General features: G+C 38.5%; 1 protein-coding gene across 1 annotated transcript; it reads right to left on the reverse strand.

Moving 5' to 3' along the window:
- Positions 1 to 176: 176 nt before the first annotated feature.
- SLC25A36 (solute carrier family 25 member 36) lies at positions 177 to 20,804 on the reverse strand. The gene is made up of 7 exons (XM_029962653.1): positions 20,744 to 20,804; positions 19,687 to 19,879; positions 15,132 to 15,209; positions 12,346 to 12,446; positions 4,845 to 4,911; positions 1,847 to 2,136; positions 177 to 1,121 (listed from the first exon to the last, which is right to left on the reverse strand). The coding sequence occupies exons 1-7, from the start codon at positions 20,802 to 20,804 to the stop codon at positions 928 to 930; spliced, it is 984 nt and encodes a 327-aa protein (XP_029818513.1). The 3' UTR covers positions 177 to 927.
- Positions 20,805 to 21,195: the final 391 nt, after the last annotated feature.

The following is a 21,195-nucleotide window of genomic DNA, read 5'->3' on the forward strand; positions in this document are numbered from 1 at the left end:
GCATGAAACTATCTGTGTCAATCCTGTCTTCACAAACAGGAAGCTGGACTAGTTAAGATTTCTGATCACATTACAAATCCTTAAAAAGGCTATAAAGTAGCATTCACCAACTTCTTCCTTAGCTGTGTGAGTGACCTGAACAGGTTGGCAAGGAAAACTGATGATATAGGACAATGTTTCATAGGTCTCTCTACTTAACAACAGTTCCAGAAAAGAAAAAGGACGATACAGCAGAACCAGAAATCCACATACATCCAGTATTAACAGACTGATAACCTGAAGAGTTCAGTAATCTTGCTAAACTACAACACTGCTCAAAATTTAAGGGGGGGAAACCCAACCATAAGCAAACTAAAAACTACAAAAAGTATCACCTTTTGTAGTGAAGAAATAACTCTGTTCTGGGTCCCTGCACCATATTTTGTCTTGAGGTAGCAACATGGAAAACTTTACACACTGACTACTACCTCAGTCTCTTTATGAACCTTCAGGTATAGAAATCTACAAAAGTACTGTCTTGTCCATTCTTCCAACAGGTTACTGTGAAGTAAAACAGAACAATCACTAAGAAAAGTGAATAAGGCTGCCCAAGAACATATCTTATCTTCCCTCCCTCACCCATCAGGTCTCTGAAGATGACTCCATGGCTTTGTCTAGCTTAACAGATGAAAAGGAAGTAATAATTTTCAATTAAGAAATGTATGAAGGCATTCCCTAAGCGGCAGTTCCTATTTGTCACACTGCCAAGAGACCACACAATAAGGCAGCAAAATTATTCATAGTTGCCCACAATCAACCTTCTGTTTTGTCTACAGCTGCTTGTTCTTGATATAGCGTTCCTTTTGCCCACCACATTAGCATTGACATTCAGTGGTCCACTCCAGTCTTTCCATCTTCCACCTTCTTCCAGGAAGCCTTGTCACACTGCTATCCATCAAGCAAGTAGACTACAACTTCATAGGTTGACATCATGATAGCTGTGTTTGGGATCTGTCTGATCAGGTGCGTGGTTAAGCCTCGGTACAGGGATCCGTACCCTTCCTCTCGCACAAGCAAAGACAGTGTCTGGAAGAAAGATCTGTATTTTGTTCCCTCTTCTCTTAGTCTTGTTCGTACAACCTCTGTACAAAGAAAACCACATGTGGTTACATTCACCACTTTGCATTATTGTTCCCAGAAACCAATCAGTGATTTGTTACATGAAAATCCCCCTCCTCAAGTTCTCAATCTCAGAACCCCCCTTTAAAAAAAAAAAAAAAAAGGAGTAGCAAACCAAGTATGTGTAGAGAAGAAAACAAGTTACTTTTTCAGCAGCATTAGATACCTGACTGAACAAGGCTAATTGTTTTGCTTAGTTACAGTCCAGAAAGGGACTGTTGTTTGGGCTTACATTTTAGCTCAGAAGTTGACACTGGTTTAGTATTCAGTTCATTAACAAACCTCATGGATACACAATTATTTTGCAGGAGAATCAAGTGCAACTGAAATACAAACTAGACAGCCTGTTTTTCTAGAAGGGAGACAAGAACTTGCTGGAAAATTACAGAAAATTGCTGAGTAGATAGATTCCAATTGAAAGAGGATCTCCTTAAGTACTTCGGGCCATACCCTGGTAAACCTTTGGCAAAATAAAGATTTCCTAAGAGAAGGCCATGCTAGATGCCCACTTTAAAGCACTTCCATTTCTGAATACCACACTCATGTTGACCTGCCAAATCTGATGTGAAAAGCTTTAGACAAAGAAATATTTCTTGAGCAAATGAACCAAAGCCGGCTACAAATATCACTGAAAAGACTCCCTCTGGTGGATCTGACTCAGGTTCTCAACTCTACATGCCCCACTTACCATGGGGATATGCTATTGATGTTGCACAAGTTTTGGAAGTGGCAGCAGCCATCATCATTCCCACAAAGTCCGATGCTTCTTTTGCTGACTCATCCTCACTGTCCATGGGAGAAGCAGTCTTATACTCCAGCAGTTTTTTCTTAATACTCTCATAAATAACAAAATGAATAACAGTCTCAGATATGCCTGCATAGGACGCTGACATTCCTCTGTAAAAGCCTTTAACACCATCTGATCGATAAACTTTTCGGACACACTCAAGAGCACTCATTCGCTTTTCTCCACGATTCCTAAAAGGAGAAAACAAGTCATATATCAACTGGTGCAACTTGGGACTGGACAACAGTTAAACAGTTTTTCTTTGAGTGATGAGGAGACTTAGGAAATATCCAACACTGATGTTGAGAAGCTCCAAGTCAGATACCGCTAAGAACACACAGAACCTGAAAGTCTCAAAGACCTTTAGCACTAAACACAGGTAAAGCATTACATGGAATCCAAGCCAAACTTCATATGCTGACAAAAGAAAAAAGTATCATGTAGATGGGTTCAACAGCTCTAAGCCCCCCCAACTCTGCAATAAAGGATCAAAATGCTTGAAAACAGACTCCCAAATGGGCTGTCAATGTCAGTGACTCATGAGAAAAATCACCATTTTCTTTTGCATAATGGATTTCCCCTAAGTGTTGCCTGAAATAAAGCGCTCCATAGCATGGTAATTACAGAGTTTGAACAGCAGGCCCCACAGCATTACAGCTCTCAGCAAACAACTAGCACATCAACCAATGCAACACTGGTAGCTGTTATTTGACTCAACTAAGCCACTGCTGATGGAAAATGCTCATTAGACGTGACTGTATCAAGCAGTATTTGGCAAATAAAATTTTATTCCCATTTTGAGCTTGCTTATTGAATTGAATTGTGCATATTGAAATACTTAGCATGTGTACTGGGTTTATGTTGCCAGGTTTTGGCAGCAGGGGGGATACAGGGGTTGCTTCTGTGGGAAGCTGCCAGAAACTTCCCCGATGTCCAGCAGAGCCAAGGCCAGCTGGCTCCAGGATGGACCCATCACTGGCCAAGGCCAGCAAATCAGGAATGATAGTAATGCCTCTGGGATAGCACATTCAAGAAGGAAAAAAGTTACTGTGCAGATGTAATTGTGGCCAGAGAAGAGCAGAGTGAGAATATGTGAGAGGAACAACTATCCAGACACCAAGGTCAGTGAAGAAGGATGGGGAGGATGTGGGAAACCCATGCTGGAACAGGGTCCTAATAGGACTTGTGACCCTGTGGAGGACCCACGCTGGAGCAGGTTGTGCCTGAAGGACTGCACTCTACAGAAGAGTGCAGGTTGCTATAGCAGTTCATGGAGAACTGCTGCCTGTGGGACAGACTCATGCTGGAGAAGTTCCTGGAGGACTGTCTCCTGTGGGAGGGACCCCAAACTGGAGCATGGGGAGACTTCTCCCTGAGCAGCAGCAAGAACAATGTGTGATGAACTGACCACAATCCCCATTCCCCATCCCTCTGTGCTGCTGAGGCGGAAGACATAGAGCTCAGGAAGGAGGGAACAGTGGGGTGAAGGTGTTTTTAAGATTTATTTTACTGCTCATGATCCTGTTGCTCTCATTTTGTTCATAATAAATTCAATTAATATCCCCCAAGTCAAGTCTGTTTTGCCTGTGACAGTATTCAGTGAGTGATCTCTCCCAGTCCTTATCTCAACTAATGAGCCTTTGGTTATATTTTCTCTCCCCTGTCCACTTGCAGAGTGACAGAGCAGCTTTGGTGGGTGTCTGGCATCCAGCCAGGTTCAACCTGCCACACACACTGTACACAGATAAACAAAACCGTTACAACACTGCACAAGATGTGCTTCCCTACAGCTGTGAGTGCAAGCACTTGGAATATATGGATTGTGCCAGTAGGGGTCTGAGTGAGACAGTCACAGAATAAAACAGCAAATAACCTTGTAAGAAGTTATGATAACTCATGGACACTGTCAGAACAAGACAGACCCTGGCAGCAACTATTATATAAGCAGTAAGAGGCATCACTGGATGGCAGAATTTAAGTCTTGATGGTTTGAACCTGCAATGTTAAATGCAATGAACATTACGAGGTTTAAGAGAAAGACTGAGCACATAGAGCTACAAGTTGGACACTGAGTAAGCTGGGTAGAGGGCACTGCAGAAAACTGGGAAGGAGCTGGTGAGAAGAGCAGCTGGAGCTGCAGCTTCAGGGACACTCCCAGTGCTCACATATGCCTGTACACCTGGACTAGTGCACTGACAGACTGCTGCAAGTGTTTGCTCTTCTGATGCCCAAGATGTACAACATTGTCTTGAAGGCCAAAGCAATGTCACTTTGAGAACAGAACATAAGCCTTCTCCAGCTCTTACTGGGATCATTTTTGAGAACTTCAATAGAAACAAGATCAGGCCAGGATAATCCCACAGACCAAGTGTTTTTATGCCTCTATTAACAACCAAATTAGAAGAGCTGAGAATGCAGAACATGCTTGACTAGCCCAGATAACTGCAGTATTATACAAAGAAGATCCTTCTTCAGGTCTCAACACGAACAATATGCTTGATATAATGCAGAGAAATACTGTGCACAAGAAACCCATAATTTCCCTAACTTCTTTAAAGCCCTGTAGTTTAAGTTTAACTGACTATTCAGTAAAAAACAAGCAGAGGCACAAGATGACATCAGGTTGCACATAGCACCAAAATCTACTTATTTTAATGAGACTGTTAACCTTGTAAGTAATTCCAAGTTTTCTGGCCAGTCTACTATAGTGCTTCAAGCATATCTCAGAATGGAGATTAAAATAATAAATATGAGAGTATAACTTGTAGGTAGATCAGCATCAACTTTCCAAATCTGAAATGTTGAATGTTTAAAAATTAATTCTATTTTGGGATGCAGACCATCCCAACACTTCAGTGTATCTTTATCCCAGCAGTGATATTTCCCATTGTCACCATACCTGGCATCAAGCTGTAATCGTGTCTTTACCAACCAAATGGGATTAGTTGTTGTGATCGCAGTAAAACCTAAAAAATGTAAAAAGAACAACATTAGATGTGATAATACCACAAGAACAACAACTGCATTAAAGTTTAAAACACACACAGTAAGGTACAGTGGATGCAAAAACTCGGACTATACTGACTTTGCAGAAGTACCCGCTGTAGCCCTTTACTGACATTTTATGAATCCATACAGCCAATAAACACTTAGGTTATTTTTAAATTTTACATTAATATTGAGTATGTTTAAATCTTAGCAAGAAATGCCCCATATATAATAAGCCAAATTAAGTACATTTCTCTTCCTATCTAATACCAACTCTGTTTTGACACCACAGAACAGCAATGCCAGCTAGACTAACATCATAGCCAATTTGGCAAAAATGTCAATAAGAATGCATTGCAGAGACAGCTATAGCAATTTGAGATGGTAGAAAACATTGTGTCAATTTACTTTGTTACCTGAAATACAATCCGAGTTTGAAAGCATGCAGACTGAATAAATACTACTTTTGCAGTCAAAAGGCATATATTACTGTAAATTAAGAGACCTTCTAATACTGAACTATAAAGAGCAGTTAAATTTGAGTGGTATTTAGTATTCAAAGCAGAGATTGTTGGCTGGCCTAGGAATACTTTTACAAGCATATGAGTGTTTAAATTGTTAAAGTTAACACTATGGATTCTAACTATTCAGACAGCAACTATTCAGGCTTGCATAAGGGTCAAGGGTTAAAGTTTTGATTTTCAGTCCACTAAAGAAAAAGAAAAAGGAAGAAAAAGAGAAACAGAAACAAAATAAAGAAAAAAAAAAAGAAGTAAGAATCACTCTTACTTCTGCACAACTGTGGAGAGAGATAGAGAGCAGAGTGAAAGGTAGCTCTGAAAAAAGTAAAATAAAACAAACCATCGAGTCATAATACCACACATGCACCATTAATGAGGTGTCATGTCTGCAGGAGAGAATAGGAAAAGGGAAAAGCTGGAACATGGCCAAGCAAGAGATGATAAATTTAGACACTTGCTTTTTAAGTGACACACATGGCTGGTATATCACTACAGAGACATGCTGCCCTCCTGCAGGGGGATGGACTGGGGTTGTGGGAAAGCAACAGAGTTACCTGACTCAGTGCACATCTGGTGCACCATACTTATCCAAGGAACAGGCTATCCATAAGCTTGTTTAGGGAGATCATTAGCAGCTTACAGAAATGTATTTAGCAGAACTGTTTGCATACATGTTACTCCTGGGCAATCACAATCTACTTGACATTGCACACAAAGGTCTGCAATACTCAGAAATGCCAGGGGATCTTAACTGTTCTAAGGTTTGTTCTGTTGCCACCCCCAAATTTAAATATCCCATCAGGATTTTCAGCTACAGCTCTAAAGACAGCTGTCTAAAGACAGGTTTGGCAGCTAAGATTCAGCTGGTTATCTACACCAAGAGCACAAAAAAACATTGGAGGCTTCTGTTTAGTCTTCTGATTAGATTTTTAAACTGACTCAAACTTCTTAATCAAGCAACTTGCTGTGGTAGATAATAAGGGTTTGGAATTGCCTTTTTTTTTTAAATACACTACTCTTTTTGTCTATGTCTTGGTACATATATACCCTTCATATGATGGAGTGAAATTCTAAGGAGACAAGTGTTTTATATCTCTACTTTAGGTAGGTAAATAATTATGTAAAAACTCAAAGCACTGAGGAACTACTCTGCCATAACAAGGCACAGGATGTTTTTAGAACACATCACATCTGCAAAATCAGCTCTGTAGCCCAACTAGCCAGAGTCTGTCTGACTGGTCATTCAGTGTCTTAGAAACTCCACTGATTCCAACATAGTTTTTATTTCTTTATCACGTATAAAGTTTTAATTTTCTTTGACTTCAAATCAGAATCTTTCCATATCTAGAGTGGAGTAAAGGGTACTAGGAATGCCCAGGACTGCAATAAAGGCTTTGAAATAAGGTGAGGAAAAATTACTAACTTTCCCTATCAACATATTTTCCAGGAAAGACTTCTCTCAAAACCAAAATTAGTTCTTAAGTCTCTCCTAGTTCTTGATTTCAAGTGAACAAAATAAAATCTTTTGCATTCCTATTCATGTTGCATGCTTTGGAATTTTGTTACTGCTAGACTGTACATTACAGCCTTATCTGCTCAGCCCTTCCTCCTTCCTATTCAACCCAAAAAAAGCATCTCTGCAGATCCTAAATCTGGGACAGGAAATGCATAGTGAGATCAGTGGCAGTGTCTGGGTGACAGCAGTGACTGTAGTCACCCACAGCAGCAGCCTGACACTTCTAAGCAGGCTGGGAAGAGTACACTGGAAATTTCCAGTGAAGGGTGGTTGGCACAGGATGCAGCCCCTACTCTGTCCCAAACTGCACTCCCTGGGCATTGTCTAAGTGCAGCACCCCCAAAAGCAGGATCAGACACTAAGCAACATGGCCAATTTTTTTTCCTTAGGGCTGTCAAAAGCCTAAACTGACAGTTCAAACCAAAGCTTTCAAATCAAAGGTCCCTCAGTAATTCAGGTTTCAGGATGAAATGACTACAGGTCAATTCTTACAGGTAATGTAGTAAATATAGTCAGTGGAAAAAAAATGAATTAAGAGTTGAGTGATGCTGACACCAAGGAAAACCCTCCAAAACATGAAAAACACACCATTTGGGATCTTTGATAACCTTTCATTTTTAAATAAAGTCTCTAGCACAATATTTGTTAAAAAATAAAAGTTGGAGACTTTCACAACAGCTACTATGAAGTTCCACCAATTGTTTCCTTTTTCTTTTCAGAAGTCTCAATGAAATTTATAATGCTTTACAATGCTTATCAATGTGTTGTACCCTCAAGAAAGATTCCAGATTCAATACAAGTATAGATAAATTTGGCAATACTACAGACTCCTGTACTTTTCTTCTATGAAATTTTATCCCACTTTCAGACAAAAAATTCTCCATCTACTTTTTCAGCTATTACAGCTACTGACAGGTAAGATCCCAGGTATTCCTATTATGCATCATATTTCCAAGGATAGGGGTTTTGCTTTTTTCTCTATAAGCCAATGAAATTGATAAGACACATGTGAACATGGAATGCTAAATTAAAAATCCAAAGAAGTCAAATGAAAACAAACCAAAAGAGTAAACAGAAAGAGACAGAAAGGAGATTATATACATATTAAAAAAGAAAAAGAAAAGAGATCTTTGAAATAATATGACAACATAGAATATCAGCTGCAGCATTTAAAAGGCAGCTCTGGGACACTGAAGAAAAAACCCCAAAACCAAAATGCCTTGTTTAACCCATTAGGGGCTTCCAATTAGCCAGAGCTAAGTACAGTAGCAGCTACCAGTGAAAGGTATTTTCTACCTTTCCCTGATCTGCCAAGGGGAGGGGACAAAAAAAAAAATAAAAAAAAAATCACTCTTAACAGAGTTAAGAAAAAGTGATGTCTTTGCACAATGCACATCATCTGAGTTCAAGATAATGCAAATGAATTCCCCATTTCGTTTATTCAATAGATATTACAAACCCACTGTGTGGTTCTTACACTAGAGGCTGCAAGAGACGCTCAGTTCAGTACTCACGAGGTTTTAGTTAGTCCATATTTCTGCAGGAAGTGACCTGCGGGTGGGGAGCATGAGATGACACGATCTCACTCTTTTCACGGGAGAAATGTACAGTAAATGCCTAAAATAGACACAGGCTTTTCTGTATCATAACAACAAGCAGTGACCTCATCAGACACAAGTGTACAAATCGAATCCCATCGGAAGGATTTGTGAATTAGTTATCGTGAGATCTAACTGGTTTTGCAGGTAAAAGTTTAGGAAAAAAAGAAAGAAAAATAATCAAAACAGGCCACAGATATTAAAGTAGTTGTTTAAAATGCACTGAGTACTGAAATTTCTGCTCATTTGCAGCAGTTCAATTTTACATCTCCAAATACTTACCTATATAGCAAACTTACAAGTGGACCCTCCTCCTTCCCCACTCCCTTGAAAATATTATTCACAAAATCTAGCCTAGTCTTAGGACTGAAAAAACAAGATAGATGCCTTATGAAATCAAACTTTCTAAAACCAATGAACTAAATATGCATTTTATTTGGTATGAATTAACTGTGTACATAGTACTGAAAACTTACAAAAGTATTGTACCTCTGTAAATAATAAAGTGGTCCCAATTATTTTTAATAAATAAAAAAAAAGTCTGCATTTGGGCTGGTTTGTCAGTGAAGTTCTAGAAAGAACAGCAACAGCAATACAAGGCAAAGGAATTTTGCAGCAGATTTGCAACCATGTTGTCTGATTGAGGCTATGATTCATTTAAAAAAAGCAAATAAGAAAGCCATACAGGAATCAAGTATCTCATTCAGTTCTCCACAGTTTTTCTTCTCTGTGGCAAAAGAGGCCACGTACAACAAGGCAGCAGAGTTATAGTGAATCTGAGAATTTAGCCTAACTTGGAAGTGTACAGAGATCATCTATCTTCACACAAGCAAACACTCATTCCTGTAGTAAGCTCAGATATATTTCACTGCCCTAGTTTGCAAAAAGAGAACCACATGATATGCTGAGGAGTTGGCAAAAATGACTGTTGAGACTTCATGTCACTACACAGATATTTTAGGTATGAGAGTGATGTGAACTATATGCTGGAAGCTGGCACATAACAAGGAAACATTTCTAATTGCATAAGGCATCAGTTACTAATATGTAGATAATTCATTTTCCTTCGGATCAAACAAACTTAGCAGAAAAATCTTAAAAGCATAAATATACCATTTTTATCTTGAGAAGGAAGAATCAGGCCTAAAACCAAACAAAAATGCTTAAAATACCACACCTCAGCTTTTCAGTCCCCAAAACACCATGTGCATAAGACAATCCTTATTTAACAAGTACATCAATCTAACCTGAGATACTTATTAGCATATGATATAAGTAAACAATTTAAAGTTGAGTAAAGTTCACTATTTGCAGTACTTTCATAAAACAGTAAGTTACAGTTGTTTTTTTTAAATTGTATTTCTGCATCATTACCATATTTTGCAACCTACAAGAAAAGCTCTGTAAGTGCAAATCCTCCTTCATGCTCATTTGGCATGAGAAAAGCCTTTATGAAACAGAAAGGTCATATCCAAAAAAAAACCCCCCAAAAACCATCAAACCAAAACCAACAACCCTCATTTAAGATTAATTTACTCAATTTCTTACTGAAACCAATGGCAGCTGAAAAAGAAAAAAAAAACCAATACTGATTATTTTTTGCTAATTATTAGAAGTCTTTATTCACCTTGCCAATTTTGAAGTCTTAGGTTCAAAGCAAATATTGCAATGATCTTCTGTGTTAACCTGTCAACCAATTAAGAGCTCACATTCAATCTTGTCCCTGTTATTTTGCCATTTCTTTAAGCTGATTTGCATCATACAGCAATACAAACCTTGCAGGTAAAACTGTTAATAGCTGGTATAAGTGCATTTTCTGAAATATATTAGAATTACAAAAACAAGGTTAGCACGTTCCCAAGACAGCACTGATAAATTTCAACTACAGAGTCCTTTTCATATATCAGAATAACACCAACAGAGTCTTGAGAAGTTGTGTCAAAGAACCTTTTTGTAAAGGTCTTCCAGAGAATTTCTGTAGTGTACAGTGCCAAGACCTATAGTGTGAGCCTGCACTGAGCATTCCTGTTTTGTTGACTGTATAGTTTAGAAATACAACTGCAGAACTTGGGAAGTGTGAGAACTCTTAAGTAAATTAAATTCAATACTAAAACTTGTACAAAAGAGTAAAAAAAGGTGAAGAGCAATTAAGGCTTAAAGACATTTACCCAAGTTTCCTGCAGCTTTATGTACAAATGCATAATATCAACCTCCTGGAAAGGAAGCAAGTTACTTAACAGATACAGAACTCCATGACAAACTACAGCCCAAGTCTGCAAACACTCATGAAAAGGCACTACGGTACATCTCCAGAAGTGTTCTTCTCACTACAGAATGAGGGCAGTAACTTCCAAAGATGAGGAACACTCTGAACCTTCCTTTGTCTGCAGCACTGCATGAGTTATACAAGTTGTCTTCAACTGAGGACAGACTTGTTTATATCACCCACACTTCCCCCTGCCCCCCAAATCTAAAGACATGTATTATCCTCTTGACAAGGAGCTGAAGACAGTTCAATTTTTCTTGGCACAATTAGTTGATTAGGATGAACTGTACATTAAATGCCTTTCCAATTCATTCTCTGTGTTTTTCACCTACAAACAAAACACGCACTTCTAGATGACAAAAAAAAAAAATCCTTTCATCATCCTTGTCTTATTTGGGCAAAACATAACAGATCTCTTCACATCTTAAAGATTAAAAACCTCTATCACATTTCATGGACAGTGTCATTTAAATATAAAGCTAATGTCACATATTTTATATGCTTTATAGAATTTCTTTGTATTGGATCATCAGCATTAAATGCAAAACTAATCCTATTCATTATTGTGACATGACCTTCATCAGTCCATCCCAGATCACCAGTACTCACATTCTAGAGACTGGTTGTAAGTTTGACAGGAACTAGAAACTTGAACAATAAAACTGTCAGAATTCATCTATGAAGTGCCTATGGCCTACACATAAAAAAACCCCCAACCTTTGAAAAATTGGTTCTGTGCAGCAAAAACATGGGCAACAACAGGAAAAGTGTTGCCAGCCCAAGTTTTGATTTTCAAAGCACAAGTCCATGCCCATAACTCAACTCAGTTGCCTTTAACTCCCCTTAATGATCCCAAAGCACAGAACACACAAATCAAGCAACAAATATTGGTAGCTGCTCAAACATACCAAAGTTACACTGCAGATATAAAATAGAAATTTATCTTTGGAGATGAAAATATATGAAAACTATGAAAAATCTGCTCTTCTATGTCTCTTCAGTGGTAGAGCAAACTTCATATAGAGTGGTATATGAACAAAGGAGGAAGGAGTGTTACATATAACTTACACAAATACCTGCAGGCATATTTCAGAAGGACAAAAATAAGTCAGATACACAAAGCTGTAACAGAAAGGGTTGGTCAAAAAAAGCAGATTAAGAAGAATTAAACCTGAAGTCAGAGTAAACAATGTTTATATCTCATAGAACAACAAGTGACTGTTTTCAAAGTTTTCTTTTTTCATTTCACAAATTAACAATTGAAAAAGCAGGCATGCAGGTTTTCTAGGAAAGACTATTCACACTGTTATTTATCACTCAGTGCAGTTTCATGCATATATTCTCCAGATAGCTTGTTTAATGAGAGGCCAAGGCAGGTAACCACTAAAAGAAAACATTATTCAATTACTAAACATGTTCTGGTTTGTTTTGTTGGGTTTTTTTTCCACATTTGTCACTTCTCATTTGCAGATATGACTGTAGAACGAAGCTAAAAAGTTACAGATCCTTACCTGCCACACCAGCTGAAATCATGTGTACCTGGGTAGAATCTGGATTGAAAATACTGTTCAGCTTTTCCTTGCAGTTTGAGTAAGCAGCAAAATATATGGCTCTAAAAGCAGAACAAAACCCAAGTTGTTATGTTTTATGTGTCAATATTTTTAATAAGCAGTGCCATTAACTTCACTAACCTAAATGATCTTGGGTTAAAATTTACTTCCTCAGTAACAAACTACTTAAGGATTAACTCCTGTAACATAGTGGGACTACTCTAGGAATAGAAAATAAAAACAAAGATCATGCATTTTAACTTTTTCTTCCTCAACATCTCCAATTACCAACCAGTGAGGGGAAGGATAGATAAGTAGAGATATGGCAGTGCTTTTTGTGACATTGGGAAGTAAAACACCGCTGGACTGAAAACTCAAGTTTCGCTATTCTGCAACACTTTAATATGAGAAAAACTTTGTACTAATGAACCTAAACTCATTTCAATAGCATGACAATTTCAAGAGAATGAACAAGTATGCAGCTTTTTAAAAACCCCCAAACAGTATTCTTAATATTATAGCATTTAAGACGTAAATATTGTTAAGTTATGGCTATAAATATTTATATGTCAAATGCTAGAACAGCTGTGAAGCTGGTATCTACATTTTGTTTCTTTAGTTCTGTATTTAGAATGGACACTTTTTTTCTCTGAATACACTCCCAAAAGAATTTTGTAAACTTGTATTACACTCAAGCCTGTGACCTGGTAGCAAAACAAAGCTAGACAAAAGTCAGCATGCCAATTCACTATATTATGAAAAATATGAAAATTTGAAATAATAATGAAATAATTGAAAATATTAAAACTTGTTTTCACTCATTAAAGCTAAAAAGATTATTTTAAATACATCTAAAACAACATTTCGGGTTGTTACTCAGTTTCTTTAAACACCCCTCTTCAAGAGAAAAAGTGAACGTGCAACTTTTCATGAACAGAACATTAACCTCATTAGCTGTGCAAACATGTTTTTCTTTATTACAAAAAAGATAAAGTGCTTGCTTCATGGGTGTCATTTCTCAAATGGAACCTGACCAGTTAAGTGTACTGGATGTGTTATGAAACATGCTTCTCTACAGCTTATTTAAACAAAGAGCTGATGTTAAATCCACTTAGCTAGTGCTTAATTGAAATGAAGTACTAGAGGAAGACCAAGGCAGCCAGAGGGAAATAGGGATGTGTTTATAAATAAGACTTCACACACTACATCAAGTTGACATTTTTGGTATGGTGGGGGGGAGGAAACAATCTAAGCATTTCACTTGGGGGAAGAAAAGGGAAATAGAAGATTTAACACAAAATTTATTGAAAAGAAATAAGATTTTTTTTTTGCAAGTGAGGATATTTTTCATTGAGGATAGTAACTTATAAAATGGAACCTATTCCTGGATAAAAATTGCTATTAAAGTGATATCAATGTTGAACATTTGATAGAACAGACTGGTCTACCAGCAAAAGTACAGGTTCTTAAGATTAGGAAGTGCTGATACCCTGCAGGTGTAAAGAACAGAAAAAGATACTGGATTTACTTCAGCTTCTCCAAACAGCAATACTAAGTTAATGATCAAAAAATACCTCAGGTATTCCTAAATCCTTAAAAAAAAAAAAAAAAATCTAATAAAGACATTCCACTTCCTGCATTGCATTATGTTTTTCTGTTATGCAGAGGATCTACAGAACGTTGCCTCTTCTGTCAGAGCTAAAGTTCAGTTTAATAATATTGTCCAGGAATCTCCAAGCACCTTAAATCAGAAAAGTTAGGATACTCTCTAGTTGAGTGTGTAGGAGACAGGAATGTTTTCTCTTCAGGCAAAGTAAGTAAATAAACAAAAGCAGAGCACCAAGTCAAGGGAATAATAAAGCCTTTGTGGAATATATTCCCTCTGCATAAAGAATCTTCTCTTAAACAGAAGAGAATAAAAATGAGCAAGAAACCAACTATAGCCTCATCCAGGATTAAGTAGTTATATTACTTATACACAGCTTTGTTTCCATACTCTCTTATGTATTCTCCTATTTTTGGACTGAACTTTGGCTAACACTTATACGTAAGGAGAAATTCACTCTGGCATCACCTGCTCCTTGCTCTGATTACCAGCACCAGCCTGAAGCTGGAGTATTTGTGCTGATGCAGAGCAACAGAGAACAGCAATACCACTGCCCATGAGATGAGATTTACATCCTCCCCTTCTGCACTCTCTGACACTGCCCCAGTACCCTTTGGAGCCCAGCCCACTGCTGGATCCACTTGCTCTGGGCCAGCTGTTAAGTGTGTCATCCTACTCAGCCTTGCCCCTTTTGAAGCTTCAGAACAGGCTCCCTAAAGCAGGGGAGCACCAGCCTGTACTTCACCAGAACTTAGGAAGAAAGACCCAGTGTTTTGAGGTTGCAGTCACATAATTGCTTCCTGATGATGATGATGGATTAACTGAAAGCTAGATCTACCTTTGTGTTTTCCAAGGTACAAACTTCTAGTTTACATGTGCAACTCCTTAAGCATTTTTCTTTTTAATTGGACAAAACTCTGCATAAGGGATAGTCCACAACAGTAAATGCCATTACAGTAGCACAAGGGATAGTGAGTGCTGAGACAGTTGGAGCTCTCAAGTACAAGTAGCTCAATTTCTCAGACAACACAATTATCCCAGGAACAAGTGAGTTATTTGCTATTAAGTATTTACAACTGCAGATGCAAAATTCACTGCAAATGAATCCCTGAATTTATTTAATGTATACATTTGTATTTACCTGGAAGGAGCAACGCCTACTAAATTAGGACCCAGCCCTCTGAACAAAGAACGAGGGCCTTCATTTTGCAAGATCATCCTAGAAAACAAAAAAGAATACTGTAACATTCAGATCAAGATTAAGGAATGCACTGACAAACAAATACATCACTTTAACCTTTACTCTGAAAAAATTCCATAATAACTGACAATACAGTGCTGAACACAAAAAATTAGTTATTTCCTAGAATCAGAATAAAAAATTCCATTACTGCTTAACATGCCATAGAAATCCAGAAACTAAATGCAGAAGTAAGACTTATGATGTCAATACAGACTTACCTCAAATACAGGAACATATACATGCATGGAGTTGTCTGTCATCAGGAAGCTAAAGGGAGAAAATACTAAGAATGGAAATGTCCGCGTTCCTGTAGGTTTTAGATTGTTCAGGAGGCAAAAATTCTTTATTCTATGCTACATTCCTTTCACCACCCTTTATGTTGTTTGTTGACTGTTTGGAGTGGAAGGGTCAGAGGGCAAAGGGCAAGAGAGGAGGAGAGGAGAAGGCTTGGTTTCACTGAGTCATACTCCATCTGAGAGCTCCTCAGGAAGATGTAAGCTCTCATAAGCTCTACTCCTTATGATGTCCAGCCAGGGACACTTGGGCAGTGTCCCTATTATCTCTTCCCAAAAAGAGACAAACCTCAGCATGGCTTTGCACATGCTATCCAGGTTTGATTCTGCAAGATTCCCAACAGTACACTAAGTTACACATCAGAAGTTGGTATCTGGAAGGCTGCTTTCCTCTATATCCTGACTTTCTCATACCCATACATTATTTAAATCCACTAGGTATTCAACTAGGAGCCTTAGCTTTATTCTTTGACATATAGTGACTAGTTTGGCTACAGTAAAAGGAAATTGAAAACTCCACCATAAGAAGTGGCCATTTCTTGAGGCTGGTGGGGATTCCCTGTTCAGTTCTGAACTGCTGCCTGTGTGCTCCTACCAAGCGCTGCTGCTGAGCTGTGGAGCCAGGGGGTTTTTGCCTTTTGACTGTCTTTCCTTCCAGAAAAGACAATCCTTACCTCTCCATGCAAGGTAATTCACTGATATTAACTGAGACAGGAGTGTAACCCATGCAAAGAGTCACAGTCTCAGTGTAGTCTTAACATCTTATGTACCATGTCCACCATAAACACAGCTTGGGAAAGACTGCTTGGGTGGCAGCAGGGTGTGACCTTCCATCTTTGTAGAATTTACAGAGAAACAGGGGTTCAAGCAGTGAGTTGAGACCTCAAGTGAGGCATTACTGTACTTTGGTGTTTGCAATACTTATCCCACAGAGTTGTGGATTTTAGAAAGCATTGAAAACCATTATGCAGCAAGGTACACTGGCATGGTAAGAGAATATTCACTAGTATTCAGTTTTAGGGAAGTCAATCTGTCCAACAATCCAGATGTTAATCACATTGCTATTTTACAAAGTCTGGTAGGACATGAGAGGAGAAACATGGACTACGTGCATCCCATTACTGTAAATTGCTCTAGCAATTACTTTAGACCCATATTCAAAGTTAAGAATTAACTACTTTCCCAAGTCCTGCAAAACAGAAGCCTGTGCTTGTTGATTTACAAACATTGACCAATACACACAAATAGTTCTACTATATATTTCTTCTTCAAAGACAGATGCAGGTTAATGACAAGTCAGTTACTCAATAAAGCACACTACCCTTGCATAAATGGCCATTTTATTTGGAATATACTATCAGAACAAATGACTGAAAGCCACCTATAGCACTGAAGGAGATTCTAAGCCTATTCTGATTTCCAGTAGCTGATTCACTACTGTCCTGCTGCTAAATCCAACTGAAAGTTCACATTTGTTTTCAATAAGCAAAAATGAAACACTGGTTCTGAAGTTACCAGTATTATTTAGGATATAATGTGTCCAGCAACATCTTACCTTTGTGTCCATAACAGACATCATTTCACTGTGTGGGTAGTATTTCTCCACAGCAATAACTGCAATATTGAACACAAACTCAAAGACACTTCAGAAATACAAACTACTTAGACCTGCCTGGTATCCTGAAAGCATTGTTAACAATTGCAGTGCTGAATCCAACTAACATGATCCGTGTCCACTTAAAACACTACTGAAAATCACTCCCACCATATCCTGTGTTACACATGTATATATGCACATATAGCACATGTATTCAAAGCAGAAGGAATCTGTGTCTGAAGAGAAACTTAGGAGTGAAATGTACCAGGTCTATTTGTTTCTTCTGGATCTGAAGTTTCAAAATTTGACAGAGTAGCAAAGTTTTAGAGAGATTGTAACAGACAGGATTATCATGGAGGTAGTTACTGATGCTCTTCTGCATTCACAGCCACAGCTGGAGGAGTTCCAGAGTCTGCGCTGAAAATAAGGCACAGACTTTTTGCATTAATAAGCAGATCCCAGAGCCTGCACTTGTTTATTGAACAAGTGCACCAAAGGGCAAATCCATGGTTGGAAGAGCAGGACAAGTGCTCCATATGACCTCAGTTGACCTACTTATGTCACATGGAGAAGCCTGCGCTGGGAGGCCAGTGAGATTTCCATTATCAAGACCTCAGGTTTAAATTGTGCAATGTAAATTATGAGAATCTGTAATATGACATATAACACAGATATTTAAGAATAAGGGAATTTGTTTTTGTTGCCAGAGAATGGAGTCACCTGTACCAGTTATTCCAAGTCTGTTTCTTTACAGAGATGCCTTTGAACTCACCTCTGCTGATGCTTAAGATGCAGAAGTGATTCTACAGCAGTCAGTTCACTGAAATTTTGACGTAATTTGCCTGATTCTCCCTGCTTTTAGACTGAGTATTGAGAGCCTTGGAGCGCTGCACTGAATTTGCTGAGACAACCAAACTCTGACAACCGTGAGTCAAAAAAAATAAAATCAAGTGACAGTAAGGGCATGAGAGTGACAGAGGAATCCAGTTTTATTTCCCCACTACACATCTCCAGCACCTTAAACAGGAGTAATTCTGTCCTGCACCTATGTATTTTTATTGTCGCAGTCCATTGCCACGTTATTTGGGATTTTTTATCATATTTGGTGTATTTAAAGAACTCAAAACCCAGACTTTGCATCTCAGTTGTTTGATAATGACCTGAAAGAAAGCACATCTAAGCAAAAAACAAAAGCAGCAGAAGAGACATTCTTGTATGATAGATAAACAGCACATGGAAGAAGATAACAAAAGCAAACTAACACAACAAACAAGCCCTACCAATGAAGGTCATCATGTATTACCTCTGCCTCAGTCTGAATTCACTTCCTGGGAATACTCAAGTTATTTTTGGCTTTAGGGATCCTTTTAAAGCATAGCAGGCTTCTAGCAGAGGAAAGTAAGAAACAAAACATCTATTCTACCTGTTATTCATTCAGATACACTTCTAGACAGAAGATAAATTCACAACCAAGCATTCAGAAAGAAGCTGAAGGGCTCAGCTTCCATCAAGAGAAGCCAATAAGGCAAGCATGTCAGATGGAACTCTTCTTGCTTGTCACAATCCAAGCCTTTCCTTCCCACGTATCTGTTCACCTATCAGGCTCACACATAAAAAGGCTCTGAATCAAATCTTTCTTGCTAAGGATGATCTTGCATTCAAGGAGCTATTTGGATACAACCTCCATATAAGCAAATCCTATACACTAACCAGGTAAGGCCTAAATCCTACACTAACTGCCAGGAGGGGCTCTCTACAAACTACTTCTCACCAATTAATGGGGAAGAGAAGATAGATGATTGAGTCTTGGCAAATTTTTTCTAATGCAAGAAACAGCAGCAAGTCCTTCCTGGAGGAAGTCTCCCCTAATTCCCAGATATTGAGGGTACCTCTCCTGCCCTTAACTGGCTAGCTTGAGTCCCCTCGAGTGAAGGGAACCCTGCCTGTGGTCTGTACAAGCAGTTTAACTATGGCCTCATAACCTTTCTGCTGGCTCCTGAATTACACAAGCACTGCTGGCAAGAAGAAAGGCAGTCAGTCACCTTTCAGTGAGGTATCATGCAAACAAGACATCCCAGACCTTTGCAGAAGCTGGGTGTACTTATTTCTTATTAGTTCTAAAAAAAAATGTTACTAGTCACAGATCCACCAGAAGATACTCAAAAGCTGAAAAGTGTATGGAGTGGTGAAAGTCGAAAGAAACTAAGAAACTGAGTTAATTTTCATTGCCCCCATATTCAGTAACTTCCAGGATTTGGATAACACTTTCAGGATGAGTGAGAGTCTGGCTGTGTCACAGTGCTCCCAGTGAACTTTGGGGATGCAGTTTGGAGCTGTGTGTTGTACAAGGTATATGTGCTCTGGCTAATTCACGATACAAACTCAAGCATGAAGGACATTCAGAAAACTGGAATGTGAAACTTACAGTTAAAAGGCAAAATAGGATGTTACCATGAGATGACTTTCCATGACAGACAATATTTCGAGTCTTTCATACAGATTTGTCCAAAACACTTCTCTCTTCCCCAAAATGAACCCAAAACCTAGTGACATGTACACTCACTTCAAACAATGGAGAGGTCCAGGAGAAACTCTGGTCACTCTGTTGACACCAGCACCACTCACAGTGTTGAGATGAACTTCAGAGATGTAGAGAGTCACAGAGGAGGACTGCAATCGTGTCTTCACAACTTCCAGCGGACATGTCAGAATTGCACCAACAGTACCTCCACATCTGCAAAAATAAACAGGCTCATCTCATTTGTAATTGCAAAGAAACTGAGGGATACGTTCACATAGAATTAGCATTATAATATAGACAAACTGCAAAAGGTAGAGAACCAACTAGAACATGTATGACAGTGCTGTAGCTATTTGCCCTTGAAGGCAAGCAAACTGTTAAGTCAGTCTGTCAACCCCACAAGTTGGAGTGAAAAATTAAATGGACAAAAAGCGGTGAAGGAGCACAGTCTTCAGTACATGCTGTTCAAATCAGCTCTGGAAAGCAGCTCAGTAGTTGAAATGTTTAACTTCTTATGGTAAATTTTAACTGTTCTTTTTAATGTTTAGTGCACTCCTGACCACCAACAAGGTGCCAAAAATCCTTAAGGGTAGAAAAGATTTATGCACTATGCACACAGGGCTACATGTAAAACCTGGTAAAATCTGTGCCATGGCAATTAAATAACATCTTCAAAACCCCATTTGTATTTTGGGCATCGTACCATGAAAGCAGAGATTTCCTGAGTGTTTCCCGAGTTCTGCCAGTACAGCAAGGCAGAATAAGATACTACAGAGTAGAATCTGGGAAGACAAAAGAGCTCAAGGGGATGAGCAGGTAAAGACTTGTAGGTTTTGCCTCAATCTGTTCCTGTGAGCATGTACAGGCAAGTTGTGCACAACTTGTGCTGACAGTGCAGTTCCTGCCGTGCTGCTGGAGCAGAACACAGCCAAGAACACACTGCCTTTGCACAGCCCTGCTCAGAGGATTCTTCTAGGGCTGATTCATTACTTGCTTATTAAGATCTGCATTCCTATCTGTTTAAACACACCCTCTGAGGGAAAAATACCAAATTAACAAATTCTGATTTCCAAGACAGCCCCAAAAGCCTTTACATTACCATTATAGAAAAGCCCTCGACATTGTCCTCGAACCTTTTCGGAGACCAGTATTCTTAACATTGCTAAACACCCTTCTTAAAACTATGACCAGGACACTATATCCTTTAAAAAGCAATCAAAAAATCCATCCCAACACAAACATAGATTTCAATTCAGGTATTAATGTTAACAACTCAGTTTGAAATCCACTAACACATAAACACAATTAGTACTACATTCAAAGGGCCCAGCATTTGCTTCCCCAATGCAATAACTAGAGGAGGTGTTTGATTCTGACAACATAATTATCAGCTATTTCTTTTCTAACACAAGAAGCTCAAACACCCCCAAAACCTTTAAAAAGCTGTAAGCCTGTTCAACAATCTTTTTAAAATAATGTTTTCCAAAACGCAAAGGAGAGTTCAGTCCAAATTAGGAGTAACAGTTAAGACTCAAGATTTCTTATCAATTT

Source organism: Manacus vitellinus, unplaced genomic scaffold (assembly GCF_001715985.3).
Source record: "Manacus vitellinus isolate BGI_N305 unplaced genomic scaffold, ASM171598v3 scaffold_49_pilon, whole genome shotgun sequence".
Classification (NCBI taxonomy): Eukaryota; Metazoa; Chordata; class Aves; order Passeriformes; family Pipridae; genus Manacus; species Manacus vitellinus.

What these genes read in the sequence shown, in the direction of transcription:
- SLC25A36 (XM_029962653.1), bottom strand. Translation starts at nt 20,804, where the DNA reads ATGTTAAGAATACTGGTCTCCGAAAAGGTTCGAGGACAATGTCGAGGG. An exon ending in GGACCTCTCCATTGTTTGAA is followed by an intron (nt 15,210 to 19,686) that starts GTGAGTGTACAT and finishes TTTGTTTTCTAG; the next exon opens with GATGATCTTGCAAAATGAAG. An exon ending in ATCAATAGCATATCCCCATG is followed by an intron (nt 1,122 to 1,846) that starts GTAAGTGGGGCA and finishes TTCTTTGTACAG; the next exon opens with AGGTTGTACGAACAAGACTA.